Below are 23,246 nucleotides of genomic sequence, written 5' to 3'. Positions count from 1 at the left end.
CTATCAGGAGCATAATCATTGAATCATCATTTCTCTATTCTGATGCTCGATTTCCTCAAGCAAAGTCCCATCGTTAAGCCTCGTTACTTTAGGTGATGGTTTTGGTATGTGAGATATATCCAGAAGAAGCTTATCGTAGGTCACTTCCAGACGGTAAATGCAACCTTGGATGGATGTTCCCTGCTTGTGATAGAGCGGCAAGCAATCGACAGTCATGAACTGCATTTGATGTTGCATCTGGTATCTTAGACAGATGAGAAGTATGTCTCACTGTGCAATACCGGGTTCTCGTCCACTTCATCTACTTCTCTCCAGGTTCGCTTAAGAAACAGATTGGTGACAACGCGACAACCCAAAGTAGCCGATAGAGACTCAACCTTGGTGTTACAAACACCACTCACAACTCATGAAGTCGTATTTAGGTAGCACGTTAATTCTTACCGGCGACTTCCGATGATACGGCGGGTCTTTCATGTGGAGACCCATGTCCATCGTTTCCTGCCATGGAAAAAAAATTGCTTGGAGATCCATCCCCGGGCGGGCGCGGTTGCCTCGGCCCTATTTTATTTTTTTCTTCCGTCTTTAATTTTTTGCTTCTTGGGCAGTAATATAATTCTCCTCTTCATCTGTCCCCCGTCGCGCCATTTTCTTTACTCTTCTGTATACTCCTGTATTCTGTGTCGCTCGACGTTCAATATATATCCCACGATTACAATAAATAACCGCCAAAATGGTTGAGAAGCTCTACGTCACATACAACGATGTAAGGACCTGCCACTACTACCCCGCCACCCCGCCTTGATGATGAGGGCCGTGATGCGCATCATGAAAAATGTCCGACATGATGCGACAATACCACCAGATATGAGGCACCATGTCTCATCTGTGGTTTGACGCACCTTTACGTCCTCATTATTATTCCTGCTCGGCATGGCAAAAAATGCACTGAACTCTTGCTGACATGCCCTCCAGGTGCACAAAATGTGCCAGAAGTCCGCTGAGAAGCTCCTCGCCGACTTCCAGCCTCAGCTTCTGATCGCCATCGGTGGTGGTGGTTACGTCCCTGCTCGAATCCTCCGATCTTTCCTCAAGAAGGGTGGCGCTCCCAACATCCCCATCCAGGCCATCGGCCTCTCCCTCTACGAATCTCTCGGCAACGATGAAGTCGAGGCCCCCGGTACCAAGGTCACCCGAACACAGTGGCTCGACCTGACCGCTCTCGGCGAGATGGAGAACCTCGTCGGAAAGCGAATCCTTATCGTTGATGAGGTTGACGACACCCGCACAACCCTCGAGTATGCCGTCAAGGAGCTCGAGAAGGACGTTGAGATTGCTCGTCAGCGCATGGGTGACGGTGCCCCCGCTCCCAAGACTCAGTTCAGCATCTTTGTCCTCCACGTACGTACCACAATAACAAAGCTACGCATATATACTGACTCTTCACAGAACAAGGACAAGCCCAAGAAGGGCAAGCTCCCCGACGAGATGCTCGCTACCCGTTACTCCGCTGCCGAGACTGTCGGAGACGTCTGGATCAACTACCCCTGGGAGGCTATCGATATCGACGAGCATGACCGAAACGCTGCCCAGCAGACTAAGGGCAACTAAGTATTTTATGAGAATTTGGAGTTGGGAAAATGGCGCACAGATTTACGAGAGATATCATATAAACTACTTGACGAATGACAATCTTGAGCTTTCAGCTCGAACGATAAACACTCCGTTGCCACTACGTTGCTACGAATGTGCAACGCATGTTTTGCCACTAACATAACGGCATAGCATACGTTCCTTGGGCACATTGGACTAGATAGCACCGAGTTGACATACCCACGACAATACCGAAGTGGGCAAACCCTGGACGTGCTCTGATTCATGCTTCCACAATAGCTTTTTGCTTGCCGACAGGTATGCATCACTGAAAGACTTCCATACAAAATCAATGAGCTCAGTGCACTGCGTCTGTTGGGGCAAAAACGCAGAGACTGGTCTTGGCCATACAGGATTGCTTACAATTCGTAGCGCCAGACTTTGTGCGCAAGGTGCCTCCTGATCAAAAGGCTGAACGCCTTTAAAGTTTGTCAACACCAGACCTACGAAATGCCGTGAAATTCGAGCGATCTTGAAGTTGACACCATGAGCATCGAGATTGCACTTCCAGTGCATTATTGCAAGACTTGCGCCCATTATCCTTGCCCAACGCGCCATCCTTGAAGGTGCCGCTCGCCATAGTTGATCGAAGTAGGCGAATCGGTTCAAGGCCATGTTCATGGATTCATTTGGGGGAGACATCGAGCCGAATCTCACCCAAAGTCTAAGTTCGTGCAACTTCGGGCTGTTGAGCATCATCCCTCTGATTCTCAGGCAGCAGAACATCCTGACCAAGGCGCGAATATGATGAGGATGCAGATTCTGAAAAGTCTCCTGACCAAAACCGACCAACTTCTCTTTATCCTCCGGGTCATTGATCTTGAACGAAACAGCCGGCCACTTAAAAGAGTAGTACTTTCTCTTCTCGGTACGGAATGCGTGTGGGATTCCGTGATTGTTGCATCTTCTCGCAGCAAGATGGGAGGCCACACGTTTCCAGCACTCATGGAAAGCTTCATGTATCCTGAGGTGCACATGGTATTGTTGGTGGATGGCATCGCCGAGTTTGACTGTGTATAGGTCGACGTTTCGTAGACAGATGGTGATGATTCCGGCTGCCATATAGGGACCGAGGTCTTCCTTGTTTGTGTCGGTCATGATCATGGTGGGAATCCAGACTTTTTCCCTCTCCTGGTTTTGTTCCTGTTCCTTGTGGCCGTCAAGTGAATCCTCAGACAGGGGTGCGGTCACGTCCTCAGGGGTTGTCTCTGCATCAGTTGTCCAGTCTGTTTTCATCGTGAGAGGTTCCGATCCTGTACTTTCCTTGTCCTCATCCCTCGTGGAAGTGTCGTCCTGCCTCTGTTCTGCAATCTTATCTTCATTGGAAGTCCAGTTCACTTCCGTCACAGTGGTGTCCTTTTCCTGTTCCTGCGATGCCTCGTCTTCGTGGGTATCGCTCTGCTTCTCTTCTCGGTTGTTAGTGTCCTTACCCTCAGTCCTCCTAGTATCAGGGATGGAGAGGGTGACTTTCCACTGTTGTGGTGGTCTGTTCAATCGCATGTCGTTTCGCTGCTCGTTAAAGCCATTGCCGCCAGTCCCCCTATCTCCCAACATGGGGACTGTGGCCTTCCACTGCTTTGCTGGCCTGTTCACTTGGTTGTTCTCCGACGAGTCTGCCATGGCGACGTCGTCAAGTTTTCGTTTACGACTGATGTCCATGGTGTCTTTGCCTAAGCGATAAGATTCAGGACGGGTTCTCGTGAGGGTATAGACGATTATTTTAACAGTCAACGGGCAGGCGTGCTTACGTTTTGCTTCGGTTGGTACAAGTTGGGGCTGCGAGCGCTGAACATGCGATCTCTGGGGAGACAAGAAAGTAACTGTTGGACGATGGCTCGCTCTATTTATGCCTACAACTCTGGACTCCAGTTCTTCACGCCCAATTGGGGTGTGGTATCTATGGTCTATTGTATCAACTCTATTCTTCCCACCCCCTTGGGATGCATGGGGTATATAATCCTCATCGTCCGTAAAACGTCCGACTAACTTCATCTTTCGTCCACTAAGCGCGCAGACCTATCGCGATTTTGCGCTTAAACGTTGGCATCGTTCGATGCCTGCGCTGATAGAGTTCGTGTTGCTGTGCGTTACTCGAAAACGTCCCTCTCACATCGCGCCTATTCAGCCCTCTGTAGAACCGTCTTCATATCGTCTCGGCTCAACCCTCTTTCGGCCCCTCACTCTCATGCTTCTGCTTCAACTGCTTCTCCGTCTTCATAAACTCTCTAATTCCAACCGGCAAGCTCGCATACAACTCGTCGTCCCAAAAGTCCTTCGCAATCTTGGCCTCGCCCACCTTCCAATTAGCCTCCGAGCCTCCCCCGTCCGCATCCACAGACCCCTCATGCTTCTTCAGCGCAGCCTGCGCCTCGGCATTCTTTAATTGCCACTCTTCCAGCTCATCTCTGTATTGATCATACACGCAGTTCACACACCCGCTCATGCAGCAATTATCCGGCTCTTCGGGTTTCGGCGGCACGAGAACACCGGCGATGTATGTCGCTTTTGCTTTCCGCGTAGCTAATCTTTCGTCCTTCTCTGCCTGACCCAGCACGCGCGAACCAAATACCAGCCGTGCCTTTTCTTGCGGTGTTTGTGTAGCTTGTTTGGTAGGAAATTCGTCTTGAACGCTTTCGTCGGCGGATTTGGGCGGTACTTCGGGTTTATCGGCGGGTTGAGTTGAGGGACTTTGCAAGATAGTGTCGTAGTATGAGCCTAGGGGGCTGTTTTGCGGCCATGGGTCTGGTTGTGTTCTTGGTGCGGCGCTTACGATTGTTCGTGATGTTGAGAGGAAGGGCCGTAACCTCGGTAATATTCTGGCCGGTAATGACATTGTGCTGTGTGTGAGAACTTAACGCTTGGATCGTAATTGGCGCGACGTTGTCGAGATACGTCTGGGCGGCTGAGGGGCGTTGGAGGTTATTACAGAAAGTGAAGAAGTTGGATTGGTAATGGAGAGCGCCGGAGCCGAGAAAGTTGGTGTTGAGGGTTCGGAAGTCCGTCATTTTTGCCTCGGACGTCATCGGTGGGGGTGTGCTGAAAATGGGGTCTCGCTAGGTCAGATCTCAGCACTTAAAGACCACTCTAGTCACTGTATCAAACAGTTGATGGAATTGTCCATTGAGAGGACATAACTGGCGGCTTGAAAAGATATGGAAAATTACACATTTTAATTAGAACAGTCTATGACTTGGTGGCTATTTGTGTTTGTTATCCTTCTAATTCGCGATGATGCCATGGAGAGCTATAGTCGACTCGTTATTATGGTGACAAAACTACTAAGTCAATTAACCACGTCTTCACCATGTTTTAACTTCTGTCACCCTCGTCTAAGTCACTTTGTTGGTTGACAAAACCCAATAACTCGTCCACTCTCCCCATCCCTCTCAACTCCTTTCCCAATCACAACCCCATTACCTCGTCCCTCAAGGCCCAAAAGACTCTTTCCAACAGAATTATAATCCCCAAAGAACGAATGAGCTCTCACATCATTCCCAGCCGTAACTCCATGACCCAAAGTAACACCCCACATATCTCCAACACGAATAGCATGAGCAGCAACAGTTGCATCGCGTTCTAGAAGAATGGAGTAAATACAGCCTGTATACATTACAATCGCTGTAGCTTCGTTGGCGGGAAAGTCCCAGCGCTTGCTGTCACTGGAAATAGGATGCCATGGTGTCACGAGGATGGAGCCGACGCGGCAGAGAACTTCTTGCTCGACGGGTGTTTTGAGAACCATTGCGACACGGCGCGATCCACGGGGTGTACGGACTTTCATTCCACGACGCAGTTTGCGCATTTGTACGATGCGACCGGAAGCTAAAGTTACTTCTGTTGATGCTGCGAAGCAGACGCCTGCGCTGTTGCGATAAACACTCATGCTTACAGGAACCTTGGCCCTGGCTTTGGCGACGACAGGAGATATTCCGGAGTGCGAGCGAATATCGATTGATGGTTCTGGAACGGGGAGATCGTCGAAGATTTGATCAAGCGAATTACGACAGGATATGAAAAGGGGACTCTCCGTTCCATACTGCAGAGGTCCAGGATCCTTGAACGAGTTGCATACCTGGCGAGTATGCGCATTGAGCAAAGATGGTAGGAAATGACATCCCCATTTCCACAAGTATTCAGTGCTCTCAATCGCCAGGAAAACCTGTCCCTTGGGCTCCTCGGGCGAGATGTCCTGCATGAGAGACTTATTCTTCTCGTCGTCAAAGTCCTTTGCAGGGAGTATGGTGATGAGGGTCTTGAGCTGCCCCATCTTGTCCGTTCTGTTGATATCGCCTAGCATCACGCGTTCATCGTCACGCTGGAAAGTGAAAAGGTTTGAAATGAAGTGGCAGATCATAGATCTGGACTCATGGTATGCGATCTCTGAAGCGGGGAGGTCAGTGTGCTCAAGAACACTGCGCTGGGCGGTGGCCATGGGGACGAAGGCTGATTCTTTTGACTCCATGACCGCAATGCGGCTCTTGATGTCATTCCCAGGCTTAATGTACGTCAAATAAGCCTCCACAATGGAACGTGAAGGATCCGTCTCAATCAGAAATTCCACCTCCTTGCCACTCTTCATCTCCAAAAAGACGTCGCGCGACTGGCCGAACTGTAGATTTCCAAGATGTATAGTCATCTCTGTCACGCTATTCTCCGAATCATCCGCAGACTTGATAGTGTCTTGTTGGACAGAAGGACCAGTGGTTTGATACAGCTCCAAAGGCTTGGAATATGTAAGTTTAAGTACTGCGCGTGTTGCAAAGGTACTTTGCAAGTTAGCGACGGCATGAACAAAGACTGTACCGATCATGCCTGCGTCCGGGATGAAGGCGTAGTTACCGCCTCCAATCTCAGCGATGGATTTGAGAAGACCGGAACGCAAACTGTAGCCGAACCCAAAGGTGTGGATTGATGCTGGAAGAGAGCCCATAGCGCGAATCTTGGGTACGAAGCCAGCCGCAGGGTTCCTAAAGATGTAAGTCCGAGCTGCTTTGTTGTCTGGGTGGTCTGGAGGTGCAACTTACATATGGTTGGGCATACCGTCTGTGAGGACCATGATAGCAGGGACATTTGTAGACCCCTCCTCCGGCTTAAATCGCTTAATACCCTCCAACATGCCCTGCCATAAATTTGTCGCATCAAGAGGTTTCATACTCTGAACATTCTTAATGGACTTTGCCTTATTCACTTTGCCCATCGACAAAAGCGGCTGTACTACTCTTGCCTTTGACGCAAAAGTGACAATACTCAACCTATCATTCTCATTCATACTCTCAATGATTGTTCTCGCAGCATGTTTCGTAAGATCCAGAACAGAAAGTCCAGTACCTTCGTCAGTCTCACCTGGCACTGGGGCTGCTTCGCCCATACTGCCTGAGACGTCGATGACTAGGACGATGTCGCATGGCACGTGGGGAATTTTGACTGATGGTTTCTTGGGAGGCTGGATCTTGACGAGGAGTGCTTTGTTGGGAATGGGTTCTAGATGGAGTGCTGCGTCTTTGTCGGAAATTATGCCTGGGGCTAGGTCGTCTTCGGATTTGATGGGTTCATCTTTAGGTGTTTTTCCGCTAATGGGACTCTTGAAAATAGGCACTCTCTGCGATGGTGTTAGTTGGATCTTCATTCAGTGGCATCAGAAGAATCGCGAGTCGCATGAAAGTCAAGGTATTCTTGTCGCTTCGTACTGGCTTATACGGGCGTTTTTGCCACTATTTTGGTCTAAGCCTCAGAGTAGTGGAACTTACCACCATGATGGGCTATTGTCAAAGCTCAAGATATTAATTAGTATGTGATATGAATTTATGAAGATGAGTCGAGAAAAGAGAAAAGAGCATAAGCGCCATCTTATATCTCATCTTCGACAATAAACAAGTCCTAGTGTACCGCGTTTCTGTAAAGGAAGCTGACTGTCAGACCGATTAGTGTCGCTACGAGCAATCCAATCCTATCACCGGGCTGTGTTCCCCTAGCACAAGTGAGCACAAGCCGTAAGCTGCCCCATTTCGATCAAGGCATTTGTTAAGGCTGATTTCCCAACTGAGCACGCCGGAACATGCAACACCTGAGTGGGTGTATAGGCTAATGCGCCGCATTTAGACAGAGCAATCGGGGTGACACATCCAAAAATGCCCGGGACTCTGCCTTAAAGCGGGGATGCAAAAGGTCCCGATTTTGTGGTTGACAGGTCAAGGATTCGCAATCGTATTGGTTTCCTATTTCGGATAATTCCATCGTTTCATATTGTTCTTTTATGTGTTCCAGTGTTTACTGTGGGATGGTTTATTGGCAATGAGACAAGGCAGACACCCCGGGCCGATGCCAATCAACGCCAATAAGGCAACCATACCAGTCAGACATTCATTTCGTCGCGACAGATGGAATTGTTACTCAACAAGTGCCTTGGCTTAGGTTTTTCACCCGAAAACTGGATAAATCAGCTTATTCCATGCTGTCATTATGGGGATACTGTGTATCTCAGTAATGCGCCTGGAGGCTTCACGATAAGGCACAATTGCAGCAGTAGTGTTTCTCGCCAATTTTCTCATTTCTATTCAGTCTAAACAGGGTATCAATCTAAGGGGGTATCACAAACTCATCAAGTCTAAGTCTCTATCCTGAAGTGCCAAGGACCAGCCTCAGCTAACTCCTCCACCCTAAATCGGCGAGAACCAGCCTCAGCCTACTTCTCCACAAGCTCCTCTTACTCAATACTTTAAGCCGTACGGTATCGCTTGGCTTCTCTTGAATCATTCTCCTTATCCGAGTCATCGCTTCGTCGCCTCTTAAGCTTAGGCGATTGCTGGTCAATATTACGGAGAAACTCCCAAACAGCTCGTTCTTCGGCAGAGATGTAATCGTGCCACCACTGGAACTGCTCATCATTGGGATCATCCCTGGTCAATTCTGAATCATGATCAGAAGGAGTTTGAGGGATGGAAACACGCATGTAGTCCCGGATAGCTCGTCCTTCGACATTGACGTACTCGCTCCATCCACCGTCATTGGGATAGGCAGACTCGGTTTGACCTGCATCGTCGTAGGGCATAGAGTTGATCTCATCAAGAACAGCCACGGCTTCATTAACCTCTGGAGTAGCTGGAATCACCACGCGAGAGGGAACAGTCTTGGGACTGACAGGCGGTGACTCAACAAATGTAGCCGGTTCATTCCAGGGGATGACCTTCTTAAAGCCCATATCAGGGTCTTCACCGTAAGGAATCACCCAAGGAGGAATCTGAGGTCCAGGAGACTCAGCATCCAGATCACTTCCAGCAACAGGAAGCATAGAAGAATGCTTACTAGAGGGATTCCAATCCCGGAGAGGAAGATCCTTGCCTGAAGGAATGATGCCCTCCCACTCACCCGGCCAGGGTCGGTTTGCATTCTCTACCCGACGACGAACATAGTCAGTATTGACGCTGTGTGGTCGTGCAGGAGAGTGCGATCGCTGAACAATAGTCTTAGGCGTAGAGGGCATGTTATGCATCGTCGTGTAAAAAGGGTGCCAGCGGAGAACATCCTCAAGACCCTTAAAAGTCTGGGCAGTCGTGAACGGTAGAGACACAAATTGAGGGAATCCAGGGTGTGTCCAGGGACCTTTGGGGAAGGTGCTCAAAATCGGATGCTCTTCGAGGTGACTGGCGGGACAGACCTCCATGGTGCCTTTTCTGGCGCGACGTTCCCATCCTTGCGTGAGCTGGTGAAGTTCTTCGCGCGCGACCAACCATTCCCAATATGTCTCGCCATGCTGGAGAAAGTCAAGTTCTTCCATCTGGGCAACATTGGGAAAAATTGCGTTCTGATTGAAGCACTTGATAGTCCTTAAGCCATGGGTAGAAAGCTCATACATCCTTGCGCCCGCATCAAAGAACTCCCGTCGAATATCCTCCTCATACTTCAATCCTTGCGTAGGCTTGTGCATATCCTCCCAATCATAATAGCTGACAGTCAACAGATCGTCGTATGAGTCTAGGCTGCGCGGGTCCACGACTTGGTGGTAGGCTTGTCCGCCTAGACATGCGATCTGCGGGTTGCGAATTCTGCTGCAATAGAACATCTGGCGTGGTTTGCAGCAGGATCCGTGGTATGGACAGCCGGGGATGAGAGGGTGAGCATGTTTGCAGATTTTTGGAGGCTCGAGGGGATGGTAGAGGGTTGTGCGGGTTTCGGGGTTAATGACTGCAGGGCGACGGGTGTCGCAGTCGGTGAAATGCAGGATACTGGTGTAACACATATTGACGGTTTTGTAGAAATGGTATTTGAACAAGTGTGAGATGCGATCAAGTTGCGTAAGAGTGATGTAGAGATGCTTGGAGATATGCCCAGAACGCTTTTAGAGAAATGTCTACCAGAGACTGTGGAGTGATAGAAGATAGCGAATTCCATTGTAAGCGGCATCCAGAGGTCTTTATACCACTCTGCAATGAGTCTTGTTCGCAGTTATGAAGTCTGTTCTTAGGAGCTGTCGTTGTTCGAACAAAGCAACATGGCTGAGTGTGCATGGGTCTCAAAGGGCTTGTTCATTGTACATGCTGTTTAAAACTGACAAAAACGCTCTTTATAAAATTGAACACCAAGCTAATTCTTTCTTCTAAGATCTCCATGGAATATGAGTAGGTCGGTAGGCGTCAGCGTGTCCAAAGAATTGATTGCTGAGAGCATCAGAGATGAAATGCCTTCTGTCAGCTTGGAAAGGCATGTGGGCTACATATTTTGACGCCTTAGGCCTCAGAGAACAGTTCTTCATTTCTTATCTAATGAGATAATGTTAAGAGCGATAGTCTGTATTAAAATACTTGTCGCAACCTCTGATCTCGGACAGAACACCAAGCCCTTCGGCCGATCAGTCTTTTCCAGGGTCAAAAAAGGCAGTACCATGTTTCATTGCATTGAAACAAATGGTTGTCCAAGATGTCGCTATAAATCACTGCTCAAATACACTGTGTCGATTCGTTGTATTTGTTAGAGACCGTAAGTGTGCTGCTGTCGGGCTGCATTGTGCACTCAGCGAGCAGAAAGGTATTTAGGGTATCTCGTTCTCCTCGTTCAATCCACACTTAACATCTGCGGGATGACGAGAGGAAGAAAAGCGGTTGTCAAGAAGATATATGGATGTTCTCATGACAGCACCATCGCCCTTGCCTTTTTATGCGCATGCAATGTGTGAAAGAGCTGTCGTCACTCTGGGTCTCACAGAAACTGGCAGGTGCACCTTCCTCAATGATATCAAGTAACACGCAATTTCCTGCCTACCAGGTTGCGGGGGTAACACAAGAATTGGGCTGAGACTAAGGGTATCAAAATAAGGTAGCCTTAATGCTATTTTAATCTTGCAGATGAGATATCGTCCCTTATGCAGCCAGTTCTTCTGGCTCATCTCCTCGGTATAACAACAAGCGGATCCTCCCCCTTCCTCAAAGCTGTCATCAAAAGCTGCATCCGTCCATCAACACACTTATCCAACATCTCACACGCCTCTGCAACTCCAATCTCCAACTCCTCACACATCTCCTCCACCTTCCTAACAATCTTCTGTCGCACACCGACATAGTTACTAGCATACTTGCGCTCCTTCAACGTGCCCATCCGCCAGGTCGTGTTATACTTTGTCTCAAGCTCTTCGATGGCAGGATTGCCGTGACTGCCGATCTTCCACTCTTGCCATACTGCTGCGACTGTCTTGGGCATGCGGTGGTATTTGAAGGGTTTGCCGGGTGGACCGTTTGCGTGGCGGGGGGCGACGGAGCGGGAGACCGAGTAGCGGGGCTTTTCGGTATCGGATTCTGATGGGGATGGAGAAGGTGATGGTGATGTACGTGGTACTCTCACTGGTTCATCGTCTTCCTCTTCAGCATCCGGAGTATAATCTTGATCATCTTCGCCTCTCTCCGACTCATACTCGTTATTAATAGGTGTCCATGTCCTGCCCCTCAACCTAACACTCCTCACATCCGCTCTCGTTCTTCTCTTAACCTGCCGGTCCAGTCTAAGAGGAGGGTTCTTCCTCTTTGGCGCTCGTCGTCCAGTGCTCATCCTGGGTGGCTCATCTATGATTGGCGTAGGCGGTAATTGATCAAAAAGCTCTTCCACGATAGGTCTTATCTCATCTTCTTCAAACCGGACGATTCTTTGTTCATCGCTTACCTCAGTCCCATCATCATTTGAAGACGACGGCGTCGGTTTAAGGGTTGGTTGAACGCCCACAGGACTGTTTGCAAGCTCTTTGACTTCATGCAAGTGAACACCACCAAATTCTCTCGCAATAGCCAACTCAGCCTGCTCTTGCTTAACCTCCCTCATAACCCCGACAAACCCGTCCATCAAAACAACATGCATTTGTAACCTCTTATCCATTTCCTCCATCTTTCGTAACATATCCTCAATTTGACGGGTGAGATCGTCGGTTCTTTGTCTTTCGGCTGCGAGTTCGGAAGTGTAGTATTCTTGCATGTTGACTACCATTTGGGCGATGTTGAAAGGGACTTGTTCGATGGCATCGTCTATAGATTCACTTCTTGAAAGTGATAAACGTCCCTTTGTTTGGCGTTCCGTTGCTTCCAGTGATTGTTGGCTTGCGGCCGGCGTGATGGGTCCCAAAGGTGGCTCCGAAGCGGACCGCCGAAGTGGATCCTCGGACACGGCAGGCGTCGGGGATCGCGTCGGGGATTGAGTTGGCGAGAGGAGCATTGTAGGCGTATAAACGCTGCTCAATTCAGATGACGAAGACATTTTCTAAATCAGTATATATATATTGTCCAGTGACTCTGGAACAGAAAAACAAATGAAGACTTCCCCGTCGAGAGCGACAAGCTCATTCTTATTGTCAAAGGCACCAATGGTCCAAGCTGGTATTCGAGAACAAAGAAAACATCACGGACGCGCGAATGATCAATGTTTGTTTGTAAGAATGTTCAATTTCTTGGCTTTAAACAATACTAACTAATAATAGCAATAGCGATTTATTCTCTTGTAATGAGCAATGCATACTTCTCTTCGTTCAAATCCGTCTCTTCATCTAGTTTCATTTAGTTCTGCGTGCGCTTTGAAGAAATCATTAATTATCATGCTCTGCCGTGCCTGCGATAGTGTAAAAATGAAGCAATTAAAACAAACTGTAAGACAACGGGTATATAACGCCAACGATGCTGTGTTGCTTTGATGTATGTTTGCGGAGGTTCTTTGTTGTACCCCAGAGTTCAGTGATTGAGGGGGGAGATCAAATGTACGCCGCGGGTTGAGCCTCGGCCTTTTGGCGTTTCCAGAATCGCCATTTACGTCGTCGGTTCTTATTCTTCTTATTCCCCGCCACGCTCTTCTCTGCAACATGGCTATGATCATCCTCCAAATCGAGACGATACCGTCTTACACTTCCTGAATCGTCGTCGAAGGAAACATGCCTGTTCTCGCGAGACACGAAACAATCAGGAACCAAATGTCGCAACACCCATCCTTTTACACCTCGTGTTGCAGCATCGATGGCTGCGTATTCTAGACGGCGCGTGCGATCGCTTGTCCAGTAGTGTGTTGTCTGAGGCGGTGGTGAAGGGATGGGCGTGGGCTGCACGCGACGATCGGGAACGCTGTCGGCGAGTTGAATGGGGTCTGGCGAGGGGAAGTGGAAGAATGTGCCGTTTTGTTTCTGTTGGGTTGCTGTGTTTGTGCGCACGAGATGGAGTGATTGAGCGCTCGTGCGAGGATGAGTCTTTGATGAGCGATGGAGAGATGGACGATTGCGGAAGCGAGATCTCACGCCTGAGCCGTTTGACGAACCATCGGAGGATCTTCGACCGATTGTGGAGGATGTGTTGGAGGTTGATGTGCGGCGTGGGGTGTTGGACTCGTAGCCTGAGTCTTGTCGCTGCATTTTTGCCATGGGTGGTCGACGTTCCCTCACCCAATCTATGGGCTGTTGTTGACGTTGAAGGTCATTCTGAAGTTGTTGAAGGGTGGTAGTGTTGTATGTTACAGGTGGACGAGGTGGTGAAGCTGGCTCGAATAACTCCGTGTCGAAGCTGTGGTATGTCGTTCCTGACGCTCTCGACTCGGACCTCTCATCCATCATGAGACCCACTACTGAAGTATTAACTGAAGTGGGGGGAAGATAATAATTAATTGTTCTTATGTATGTTGAAGAAGGTAGTAGAAGAAGAAAAAAGAAAAACAAACGAAAGTATGCTGTTTGAAAGAAGAGTAGAGGGGATTCACAGCTTCTATAACAGCACCTCCATTCCCTTTCTTCTTAACCACTCCTTCTAGAACAACAAAAAAACACCACAAGCGACAGTAACAATCTCCGAACCCAGTTCAGGAGTTAATGACGACCTTTACGCGGTGAGGCGGGAAGCGAAAAGGGTTCTCGGTTGCTGGGAAGAGAAACAAGAAAATGGAGAATCTCAAGCAAGCGAAAAAGAGTTGCGGTCTGCAGCAGCAGCGACTGCCTTTATCCACGAGTAGTGACCAGGATATTGACAGATGCCAAGTTGAGTTGCAGTTCCAGGGACCGCTAGCAGGGATGCTCTAAGCGGGAGGGACTAGCTAGGGGATTTGGGATTGGGCGGTGAAGTATGCACAAGGTGGTGTCATGCACCCAGGCGTTTAGAGTGGATAGAGACAGAAAAAGGTTGATCAGAGTGAGTGAGAGTCGGCAGTAAATCGGAGAGTGAAGAGAGTGCTCTACTCTGGTACTGTCTTTAACCAAGATCTGACGATCAGAAAGTCTGGCGCACTGACGATCTCTAGCGGTGGTAGCAAGTTTAAATCCCTCTCGGCCGTTCTTCTACCAAAAACACCAAAGAATTAGTCTCTGATCGTCCGATGGAGCTTTTTTTCTCAAGAAAAATGTCACCTTACTCAACAAACAGTGGATACTGTATAGTGCAGTAGCGCAGTGGGTGGCGATCGAACGTATGGAGACCGGATGGAAAAGAGAGCAGGGCCGGTTCGGTAGCGGAAACCGGAGAGGAACAATAAGCGAAAATAAGGAACAATAGAGAGAAGAAGTTGGTGTTTAATAGGGGGAAAGAGAGAGGAAAGGAATGTTCATATGACGTGCACAGCATGTCTGTAGCAGTTGAGATCCCCTCATCTTTCACATGTTCAGTGTTTCATTAGAGACAGTGCTTTGTATCACCATCGAATGTCTCTCTCCAGCTTAAGACCTAGGGTGTATTATGGTCAGGGATCATCTTCATCCGGTCTTTTGGACATGGACACCGACAAAAAGCTCTGTGCTCCCGATCTACTGTAAAAGCTCTGGTCATAAAATCGGCGGACTACGGAAACCACATCCACATCCAAATAAGCGTCTATTGATCTTCTTTGCAGGGATCCTTGTCAATTGGTTGGCTGCAACGTAAACCGAACTTGGCTTTTTCACGCGGCCCGCCTGCGCCTTTTTTCTTGGTTCGGTAGGTCCGTGCCTGAGAGCTTCGATTGGGGGGATCAACGAGCGATTAGATAGAGACAGTGTTGCAGTAGAGGATGGATTCAGTGGCACTGAATTATCGGGTATGCCTCACTCTCTACTGTACAGTAAAAAGTCTGCAGGGTCAACCCCACGTGTCAAGCATCAAGTGGGACAAATACTGCATAATAACAAAGACCTGATATGCAAATCATGCCTGGGTTATTCAGCTGGTCTCTCGACTCTCCTCTCATAACTTGTCGCGCGCACTGATCCTCGGTGGGGGAACGTTTCAGACGGCGTCTTTTGCTCTCATCGACTAAGACTTATTCTCGTGACTTGGACCAACTCAAGTTAAGCGCGGGGAGACCTGAGACACTATGTTCCCCTCACTTTCCCTGTACCAAGTGGGTGAACAGCCCATTAGCTATGGAATGAGAGCCGGGTCTTCCCGTCGGGCCGGTTATTTGTTCAAAGAACTGACCATGATTCATGAAGCTATGGTAGCTATTTAGACGTGAATGAAATAAACTTGATGGATACCTATGTCCTCTCGCTCTGTGTACGACTGGTCATTTCTTGGCTGTGATCCCCCGCAAATTGTACCTGACCTGAATTAAAACAACATCCTAAACTCCCATCACAGGACAAACAGAAAAAAAACATGTGAATTCGGATTCAGAATATCAGCCGAGGAAAGGGTAAATTAAAAGTCAACGACACCCTCCTGCATGACTTGATGTGGCAGTCGTCTCGTGCACCTGACGGGCACTAAGCGTGTTTGTCTTGCCCAGGTACGGAATGGGCAGCCACCTACGGAGCTGTGCCTCATTCTACTGCAAGGTTATCTTATTTTCTTTTTATTGCGAAATCTGCAGAGCTGAGGCAAGTAAAGTCCCAGTTGCTTCATTCTATAAGACATGCTCAATCTTCGAGACATGATGATGCCTTCATTCTCTACCACGGATGATAAGATTATTGACCGACATCGGTGGTCTAGCGTCGTATCGATTGCGAAAATAAAACTTCACATGCATCTTGCCGATCAGTGGCTTTGGTCATGTGCACCGGGAATACAGGAACTGGTACTGGAAATGTAAGAATGCTAAAGAACTGTAGTGAATGGCTATTGGACATGGATGTGAGACATGCTGCTGTAGGGTGAGTTGGTGGTGGTGAGTTGTCGACGTCGCTCGTTACCTTATCTTGGCTGCCGCGTCATTGTTCCAAATATGGATGTTGACAGATGCAGCGAGGATCAACCTTGAAGGTTAAAGTCTAGAATCAGTGTATTTGTTTTGATGTTGTTTGACTGGTAGACTGGACATGCAATAACGCGGCGGGCTGTGGGTTTATCTTATCACTAAAGCACCCAATTCGGCTTTGTGTTTGCGACAGTCATTGAATGCAGGTGTCGCAACATTGCAGCCCGGCCTGGAAGACTTTACTTATGAGAATGCTAAAGGTCAAAGCTACAGGGTACGCGACATGCGTTGGAAGAGTTTCGCAGGTATTTCCTTGGCTTTTGATGGTGTCGCGAATCCACGACCAACAAAGGAATGAGATCGGGTCGCGTCAAACGCTGCGACGCTCCTGTCGCAACAAAAAGCAATTATTTATGCTGCAAGCTCTTAGACTTTTAGCAGTAGCCCAGCTCTGTGTATCAACCCGATCGTCAAAGACGTGAAACTCATCCCACCTCATCTCAACTTCGATCCGTGATCCGGTATAGGGTGAGCTTGTCCCAAAATAGCATCATCTCCTTTCCTCCAGGGGCTGAACGAGATAAAGTTTAGATGAAGCTGGGGTAATCAATTACCAGCCGGAAATGGTCTCGACTGTCCAGGGGCTGAGTAGTTTTGAGCAAGATTATCTTATCTCAACCAATTAACGACTCGGAAGCGCCGGAAATGCTGCATAACGTAATCATAAGCTTGACCTTGTTGGACAAGCCTCTTCATTCCAACACGAGGTCTTCTCTCAGATCTTATTCTTGTTAACTCTCTCTTTCTTTTGTCTGTGGTTATTGTGCTTGGATGTCATGGACTTGCTAAAAAGACACGGCGACCATGGACATGGACACAAGGAGGAAGGTCACGGCCACGGCCATCAAAGCGAAGATGGATTGAGACAGCACTTCCTTGCATGCCTTTACTGGTATGTCTTGGCGACACTGCTGATAATAGCTGCTGTCTCACGCGGTGTCTCAATATTTGTTGCTAAACAAAGGTAAGTGCGATAATCACATGCTGAACAATCGCTGAGACATTGCAGGATAAAGAGGAGAGATTTGGGGGCCAGTTCAGATACGGGATTCACCACCATTGAGAAATGGATTGAAGCTCCGAAGAGAGTGATTGGGGGACCTGCTTGGTTCGCGACATTACCAGTACGAAAAACGCTCGTTGTGGTCGTTTATGCTGCCTTTGTCGCATTGCTGGTTATTTACAAGGCTATCAAGCATGACGGCAATTTTCACGAGCGTATCGCTTTTCGCGCGGCTTGGATTACTGCGACACAGACGTCCCTACCGTTTCTTCTAGCACTGCGCGTCAATCCAATTGGATTACTGCTCGGAACTTCATACGAGAGGATAAACTGGTTTCACAGATGGGCATCCCGGATCTTCTTCGCCAGCGCAACCATCCATGGCGGCTTCTTCACGTACGAGTGGCTTGCAGCCAACTTCTTCTGGACAGAAGTCAAGACGGTAAAAATGGTCCTTCCCGGAATTGGAGCGTGGTTCATTCTCGCGTGGACGGTCATTTCGACAATCCCTTTCTTTCGACGGATTAAGTACGAGCTTTTTGTCGTGCAGCATATTATCTCTGTGGTACTACTCCTGGCCTTTCTAGTCCTGCACGTTCCAGACCATCACCTATTCAGTATCTGGTGCGCCGTGGGCGTCTTTGCATATGACGTTGTAACACGCTCGGCAAATCCGATCTGGCGGAATTTACGACTGCGGCTTTCGGCGAATCCTTCTGTGCGATATGCGTACGATGCTCAGGTTGAAGCTATCGATTCTGAATTGACGGTCATGACGATACGGAATGTTGGGTTCAAGTGGATTCCTGGACAGCATGTGTTGATTTGGTCGCCTGTCTTCAAGTGGGAGACGCCACATCCGTTTACTATTGCGAATATTCCTGATCCTCAAACGAAGAACCAGGATTTGCAGCTGACGATCAAGACGAAGACTGGATTGACGAGGGATTTGAACGATTGGGCGCGAAGAACGGGTCTGAGAGGCGATAATGGGAGTTTGCGAGTGCTCGTCACGGGACCCTTTGGCGTGGTACCGAATTGGAGGCAGTTTGAGAACATCGTTCTTGTCGCGGCATCAACAGGAGGATCGTTCATTACACCGGTTCTTGAGGATCTACTTACGACTCAATCGCCTGGTTGTGTGCGCAAGATTAGCGTTCTCTACATTGTGCGTCGCAAAGCACATGCGGAGGTGTATCTTCAACGAATAACCCGTGTCCTCTCACGTGCGAAAGAGATGGGTATATCAGCAAAGATCGAAGTCGCAATAACGCGCAGCAACACTGTATCCGAAGCAGTTCTCCGCGATGACGCAAACGAAAGTCGTGAAAGACTAATCGAACCCGAGACCGCACGAGGCCCTAGTGTCGAGCTGGAGCGTTTCTCAATAGACTCCGAAGCCTCGTCAGAGAGCGGACGAGAAGAGCAACTGCTAAAAGAGGAGGTCGACATGGATCTTGACGGTGCGTACGCCAGTGCTATTGAACATACTGAGGGACGGCCTGAGATTGCGACGTTCTTGAAGACTGCTGTTGGGGGTAAGCCGGGGAGTGTTGGCGTTGCTGTTTGTGGAGGGGAGGCTATTGAACGGGTTGTTAAGATGAGTGTTGCTGGGTTGAGGAGGGATGGGAGCGATGTATATTTGCATGTTGAACGATCGGATATATAGTATAAATAGTAATAGTAAATTGTCAAGACACCATGTTCCCTCTTCATGCAAGGCTTGTGAGAATGAGCGACCTGGGACTGTAGCACCTACACCGGATAAGGGTATAGCAGACCTATCTAGCCAGCGATGCCATAAGAGATGAAATGAGCAGCCATTGAGGCTATCACCAACATTATGGTAAGGCCAATAGCCCTTACTAGCAGCAAACAGAGCACTCAGGCCGTAGTTAAAAGTTGTATAAGGCCTAGTAGTGCGTGGTCTGTACTCCATGAACCGATACAACGTGATCAGACCATCTGGCCAAAGTACTAGCCCTGCATCGATGTCACCGCAAAATTCACTCTCATGACGGCGCACAATCACCCGTGCCCATCCAAAGTTTCTGTAACAAGGTCGCTCATGGGCAGCAAAACGACTGTTCTCTCAGTCTCTAAGATGAAGGTGGCCCTCCTTGCAACTTCCCCACCGAAGGACATCCCAGGGGGTGGGCAGTCCTTTACCCGGAGTCGACTCTCAATACTTGCTTATTGTCTGGCTGTGTGCTGCTGACTGGTCTTCCTGGATCAACATCTATCATCCAAATCGCTGATGCAGTCCTTGGCTGGGGCAGCCTATGCACATGAATCATACCACAATATCTCGATAAGGTGTGGAGGAACTAGACAAGATGGTACGTGGACCTCTGTACGCAGCTCGGTGGACTCATCGGCGTTGTGCGCAAAGATTCTTCGTTGCTGTGCCGAGTCTTCGTCTTGTAGCTTATTGTATCGTTGCAGATTAACGCTCACTTGAAGAGACAATCCGGAGCCATAGTCCTACTTTCATAAACATTGATAATGTATGGACTTTACTCCAGGCAGCAACCCGACCCAGGCAGAATTGCCTCTCAAAGGACTTCCTCATCTTCCAACCTAAGCCCAATAACAGCGACGTTCAAGGTCCATTTGATGACCATGTTTCATACATGCTTTACTCGTGGGACTAGACGATTCTTGGACGATGCCCATAATCTGCGACAAATCTGTGAGAATAGACAAGAACAGAACTATTAGAAGTTCGGACATACCTCGAAATGTTTGATACATTAAACTCAATGGGAGGTCTCAAGAGCAGACAACCGCTAGTTGACGTCCTTGAGCTCAATCTCGTGTTCCTGGTTATCAGCCCGATTAAGTCTTTAGGTCTGATATAAGCTCGGACAGGTCTCTCTTCATCGTTGTTGCTGCTGTTGGATCTGCTTCTGTTGCTTCTGCTGTTGTGGCTGTTACTGTTAATGAGTCGATTGGGAAGGACACGAGCCCAATTGAAGAGGATACTGTTGGATATGACGCAGGAAAAGGAAGTCGCAGTTTGGCACTGTACTTTCTCTATGGAAAGTCTGGCGGCGCTACCATTGAGTGTTGTGCCGAGCTGGTCTCGCCGCGCTGCTTTGAGGCCAGCAGACCCAAAGTTCCCAGGCGAAAGACCAAGATCAACGGCGAGAACGAGTGAAGACTTGGGAAAAGTCGAAGGTCAAAGAATACAGATTAATTGTTCTCAACACAAAAGATCCCAAGATGACAGTCCCACTCTTCAGGAGGGAGAAGCATGGAGTCTCTACCATTGAAGAGCTGGATGAACAGCGTGTAATCGACGTATTCTCGTAGGAAGGTTGACACGCATCTTATAGATGCCAGAACCTCCTCTGATGAACTCTGAGCATATATGTATCGAGTCAAAGAATGACAACGAGTCTCGCAAAGCATGCCGCGACCATGTAAGTGGCCCGCGACCGAAACGTGAATGACAAACACTGACACATACTGCGGCCGGTGTCATACAACACCGAGATCGATGGACGAACTATAAGTGTCCCAACAGCAAGACCGTGTCCATGCAACCCGCCTTGCATTCTCCGAATCGAAGTCCGAAAGTCGAAGTGGGAACAGTGAACACTGGGCATTTGGGCAGTACGACATCCAACCTGGTTGTGTCGAGGCGCCAACGACATTTGCCGCTGATTCCGAACAAGCTTCAGATTACGTTGTCACGGAAACTCGCGAACGCGCGTGGTATGGCTCCGTGAATTGGATACGATATTGTTCGTACTCTAACGCCGTTCTGGGTGATCGCGAGTATGTACCGCGCGGTTACTCGACTGGTCCCCACCCCCGCCGTGGCGGCCTTTATGCGCTCAGGGCGTTTTGTTCTTGCAACTGCCTCAGTATTAGCTTGGTGATCCTGGAGCTATTCCTCTGGCCCTGACACCTTTGCTGTCAAAAACGACGTAATTTGTCTGGATGGAGGGTGTGAACTTTTGGATGAAATGAGTTGTTCTGTAAGGCATCCTGGAGAGGGTAGAAGAAGAAGCAGTCGATCATGACGAAAGGTCAAAGAAGTCAAGGACAGGTAGCTCTGTTGCTATTGCCTTCCAATGCGGCAGATTCTATGATCTGACAGTAACGGGCTACTAATCCGAACTGCCTTACAGTTGGGCAGACAGCCTAGCCTCCGGCTCGTCGAGCGCGAATCAGGTAAGATGGAGAAGGAAGGAATTGCATGCATTGCTCCCGCCTTTGTAGCTTCCATGGCAACTGAGTGGCAATGAGATATCCTCTAAGTCTAAAGGCACAGGTCAATGGTCGAAATCCTGCATCAAGTGACTGGATTACTTCGTCTCTTGGCCCACTTCTTCAGACGATTGACCTGATGTCGAGCTACTGACCAGCGACAAAAATTCTCGAGCTGAACATACACCGACACCTCCTGCTTATTAACCTATGAGCCTTGGGCGAGTGCTCCAAATGACGCAGTCATTCTATGTCTTGCCCTATCCTTGGTTTGATGTTGTCATTGACAGCATTGGAAATGATCCTCGACAGCGGATGTGAGCAGTATTGAAGCAATCCATCCGACATGGAGAGGATGAATGTCCCCGACTAAGTTCAGATGGCGCTTCCAAGAAATGGAACAAGTCTTGTGATGGGTGCAACTTCAATGAATGTCAGTGATAGTCTGAAATGGACTAAGTCGTACCAGTGACCCGTTACTTCTGTTCTTAGGACCAAGCTTCTACTACTGTGAACATAGACCATCACCATTGTCTTGATCCTTTTCGCAGGAGTTCATTGCGTCTGCAGGAACTGGTTCCGAAGCTCAGAGATTAACCGCGCAAAGGATTGCTGCTTTGCAGAGGTGTCATGAACTTATCCCATCCTGATTGTCTTACAATAAGAGTTACTCGAAGACAAATGACTGCGATCTATCTCTGACTGTCTATAACGGACAACCAAGTGATAGGCTGAGCAGTCGACTTGGGCTGTAAATCACATTTGTTCGCCTTGCGTAGTTATAGTTGATGTACCGTGTATACCTGTCAATTGTTCTTGCGATTCACTTCGCATGGGGCAGTATAAATAAGCTGGAATAGCTAAGCCTTGGTCCCTTGGATAAAACATCAAACTGATCGAACGTCTAATAAACTATAGACATCAACATCTTTCCACTTATCGAGACGAATAAACTCAACATGGATAACAGAAACGGATCACGTAACCCTAGAAGGCCGGAGGACTTACCCTACCCCTTCAACACCGGCTACTACGTCCCCGTCGAGTCTCTCCCTGTCATCCAGAATCCCTATATCTACGACCAAAACAATCCTTCAGAAGATCCGGCAACCGCCGGAGTGAGTCCTTATTACTTTCCAATGGAACCTAACCCACTACCCATAAACTACAACGTCAACTACCAGTGGGAGGAGAATATCCAGCGCGTACTAGGCTATGTGTACAGCAGGCGTTGGCCGAATCTGCAAACCATGGTCGACGACTGTAAGCAAAAGAAGAGGATGGCGCTGCCTGGGCATTACATCCTAGATCGAGCGTGGACGGAGAGGGACATTGAGACTGCTGCGAGGCTGAGAGTGTGGGGAGTGCCGAATGATGTTATTGAGGTGATTGTGGGGTGGCCGAGTGTGAGGCCTACGGAGGAGGACTGGTTGGCTGCGGGCCTTTTCATGGCGCTTGAGGATGATTTGATTCCACCAGTGCACTGAGAGTGCACTGGCAGTGTTCTTGCTGAGTTGGGTGCTGGACGGTAGATAGAGGAAAGTCTGGGAAAGAGGAGTCGAGGTCGATAGAATCCGTAGACTAGAATTGTAAACCTCAGATAACCATTGATTGGTCGCCCACTGGAATAACGTAAACCTTGCGACTTACTAGGGGAAGGGCTGTTTGTGTCTAGTATTGCTTGCATTGGTTAATTTAATGAACT

At 48.7% G+C, this 23,246-nt stretch overlaps 8 protein-coding genes across 8 annotated transcripts; 3 read left to right on the top strand and 5 right to left on the bottom strand.

Moving 5' to 3' along the window:
• Positions 1-730: 730 nt before the first annotated feature.
• FIESC28_03949 (uncharacterized protein) lies at positions 731-1,608 on the top strand (the record flags this gene model as incomplete). Its single annotated transcript, XM_031158098.1, has 3 exons — positions 731-763; positions 973-1,398; positions 1,447-1,608. 3 exons carry the CDS (start codon positions 731-733, stop codon positions 1,606-1,608), a joined length of 621 nt encoding a protein of 206 aa, XP_031017798.1.
• Positions 1,609-1,806: 198 nt separating this feature from the next.
• FIESC28_03948 (uncharacterized protein) lies at positions 1,807-3,309 on the bottom strand (the record flags this gene model as incomplete). The annotated part of the gene is made up of 1 exon (XM_031158097.1): positions 1,807-3,309. The coding sequence occupies one exon, from the start codon at positions 3,307-3,309 to the stop codon at positions 1,807-1,809; it is 1,503 nt and encodes a 500-aa protein (XP_031017797.1).
• Positions 3,310-3,808: 499 nt separating this feature from the next.
• On the bottom strand, positions 3,809-7,403 carry FIESC28_03947 (uncharacterized protein; the record flags this gene model as incomplete). Its single annotated transcript, XM_031158096.1, has 5 exons — positions 3,809-4,365; positions 4,421-4,703; positions 5,138-6,617; positions 6,675-7,249; positions 7,398-7,403. 5 exons carry the CDS (start codon positions 7,401-7,403, stop codon positions 3,809-3,811), a joined length of 2,901 nt encoding a protein of 966 aa, XP_031017796.1.
• A 962-nt stretch (positions 7,404-8,365) lies between these two features.
• On the bottom strand, positions 8,366-9,886 carry FIESC28_03946 (uncharacterized protein; the record flags this gene model as incomplete). Its single annotated transcript, XM_031158095.1, has 1 exon — positions 8,366-9,886. The coding sequence occupies one exon, from the start codon at positions 9,884-9,886 to the stop codon at positions 8,366-8,368; it is 1,521 nt and encodes a 506-aa protein (XP_031017795.1).
• Positions 9,887-11,025: 1,139 nt separating this feature from the next.
• Positions 11,026-12,381, bottom strand: FIESC28_03945 (uncharacterized protein; the record flags this gene model as incomplete). The annotated part of the gene is made up of 1 exon (XM_031158094.1): positions 11,026-12,381. The coding sequence occupies one exon, from the start codon at positions 12,379-12,381 to the stop codon at positions 11,026-11,028; it is 1,356 nt and encodes a 451-aa protein (XP_031017794.1).
• Positions 12,382-12,868: 487 nt separating this feature from the next.
• On the bottom strand, positions 12,869-13,711 carry FIESC28_03944 (uncharacterized protein; the record flags this gene model as incomplete). Its single annotated transcript, XM_031158093.1, has 1 exon — positions 12,869-13,711. One exon carries the CDS (start codon positions 13,709-13,711, stop codon positions 12,869-12,871), a length of 843 nt encoding a protein of 280 aa, XP_031017793.1.
• Positions 13,712-17,096: 3,385 nt separating this feature from the next.
• Positions 17,097-20,483, top strand: FIESC28_03943 (uncharacterized protein; the record flags this gene model as incomplete). Its single annotated transcript, XM_031158092.1, has 4 exons — positions 17,097-17,284; positions 17,330-18,861; positions 19,640-19,676; positions 20,195-20,483. 4 exons carry the CDS (start codon positions 17,097-17,099, stop codon positions 20,481-20,483), a joined length of 2,046 nt encoding a protein of 681 aa, XP_031017792.1.
• Positions 20,484-22,500: 2,017 nt separating this feature from the next.
• Positions 22,501-23,028, top strand: FIESC28_03942 (uncharacterized protein; the record flags this gene model as incomplete). Its single annotated transcript, XM_031158091.1, has 2 exons — positions 22,501-22,659; positions 22,726-23,028. The coding sequence occupies 2 exons, from the start codon at positions 22,501-22,503 to the stop codon at positions 23,026-23,028; spliced, it is 462 nt and encodes a 153-aa protein (XP_031017791.1).
• Positions 23,029-23,246: the final 218 nt, after the last annotated feature.

The sequence above is a fragment of the Fusarium coffeatum genome (genome assembly GCF_003316985.1).
Source record: "Fusarium coffeatum strain FIESC_28 chromosome Unknown BRIP53273_contig_82, whole genome shotgun sequence".
In the NCBI taxonomy this organism is placed as follows: Eukaryota; Fungi; Ascomycota; class Sordariomycetes; order Hypocreales; family Nectriaceae; genus Fusarium; species Fusarium coffeatum.
The sequence above is the reverse complement of the archived record's forward strand: the minus strand, read 5'-3'. Positions and strand labels throughout refer to the sequence as shown.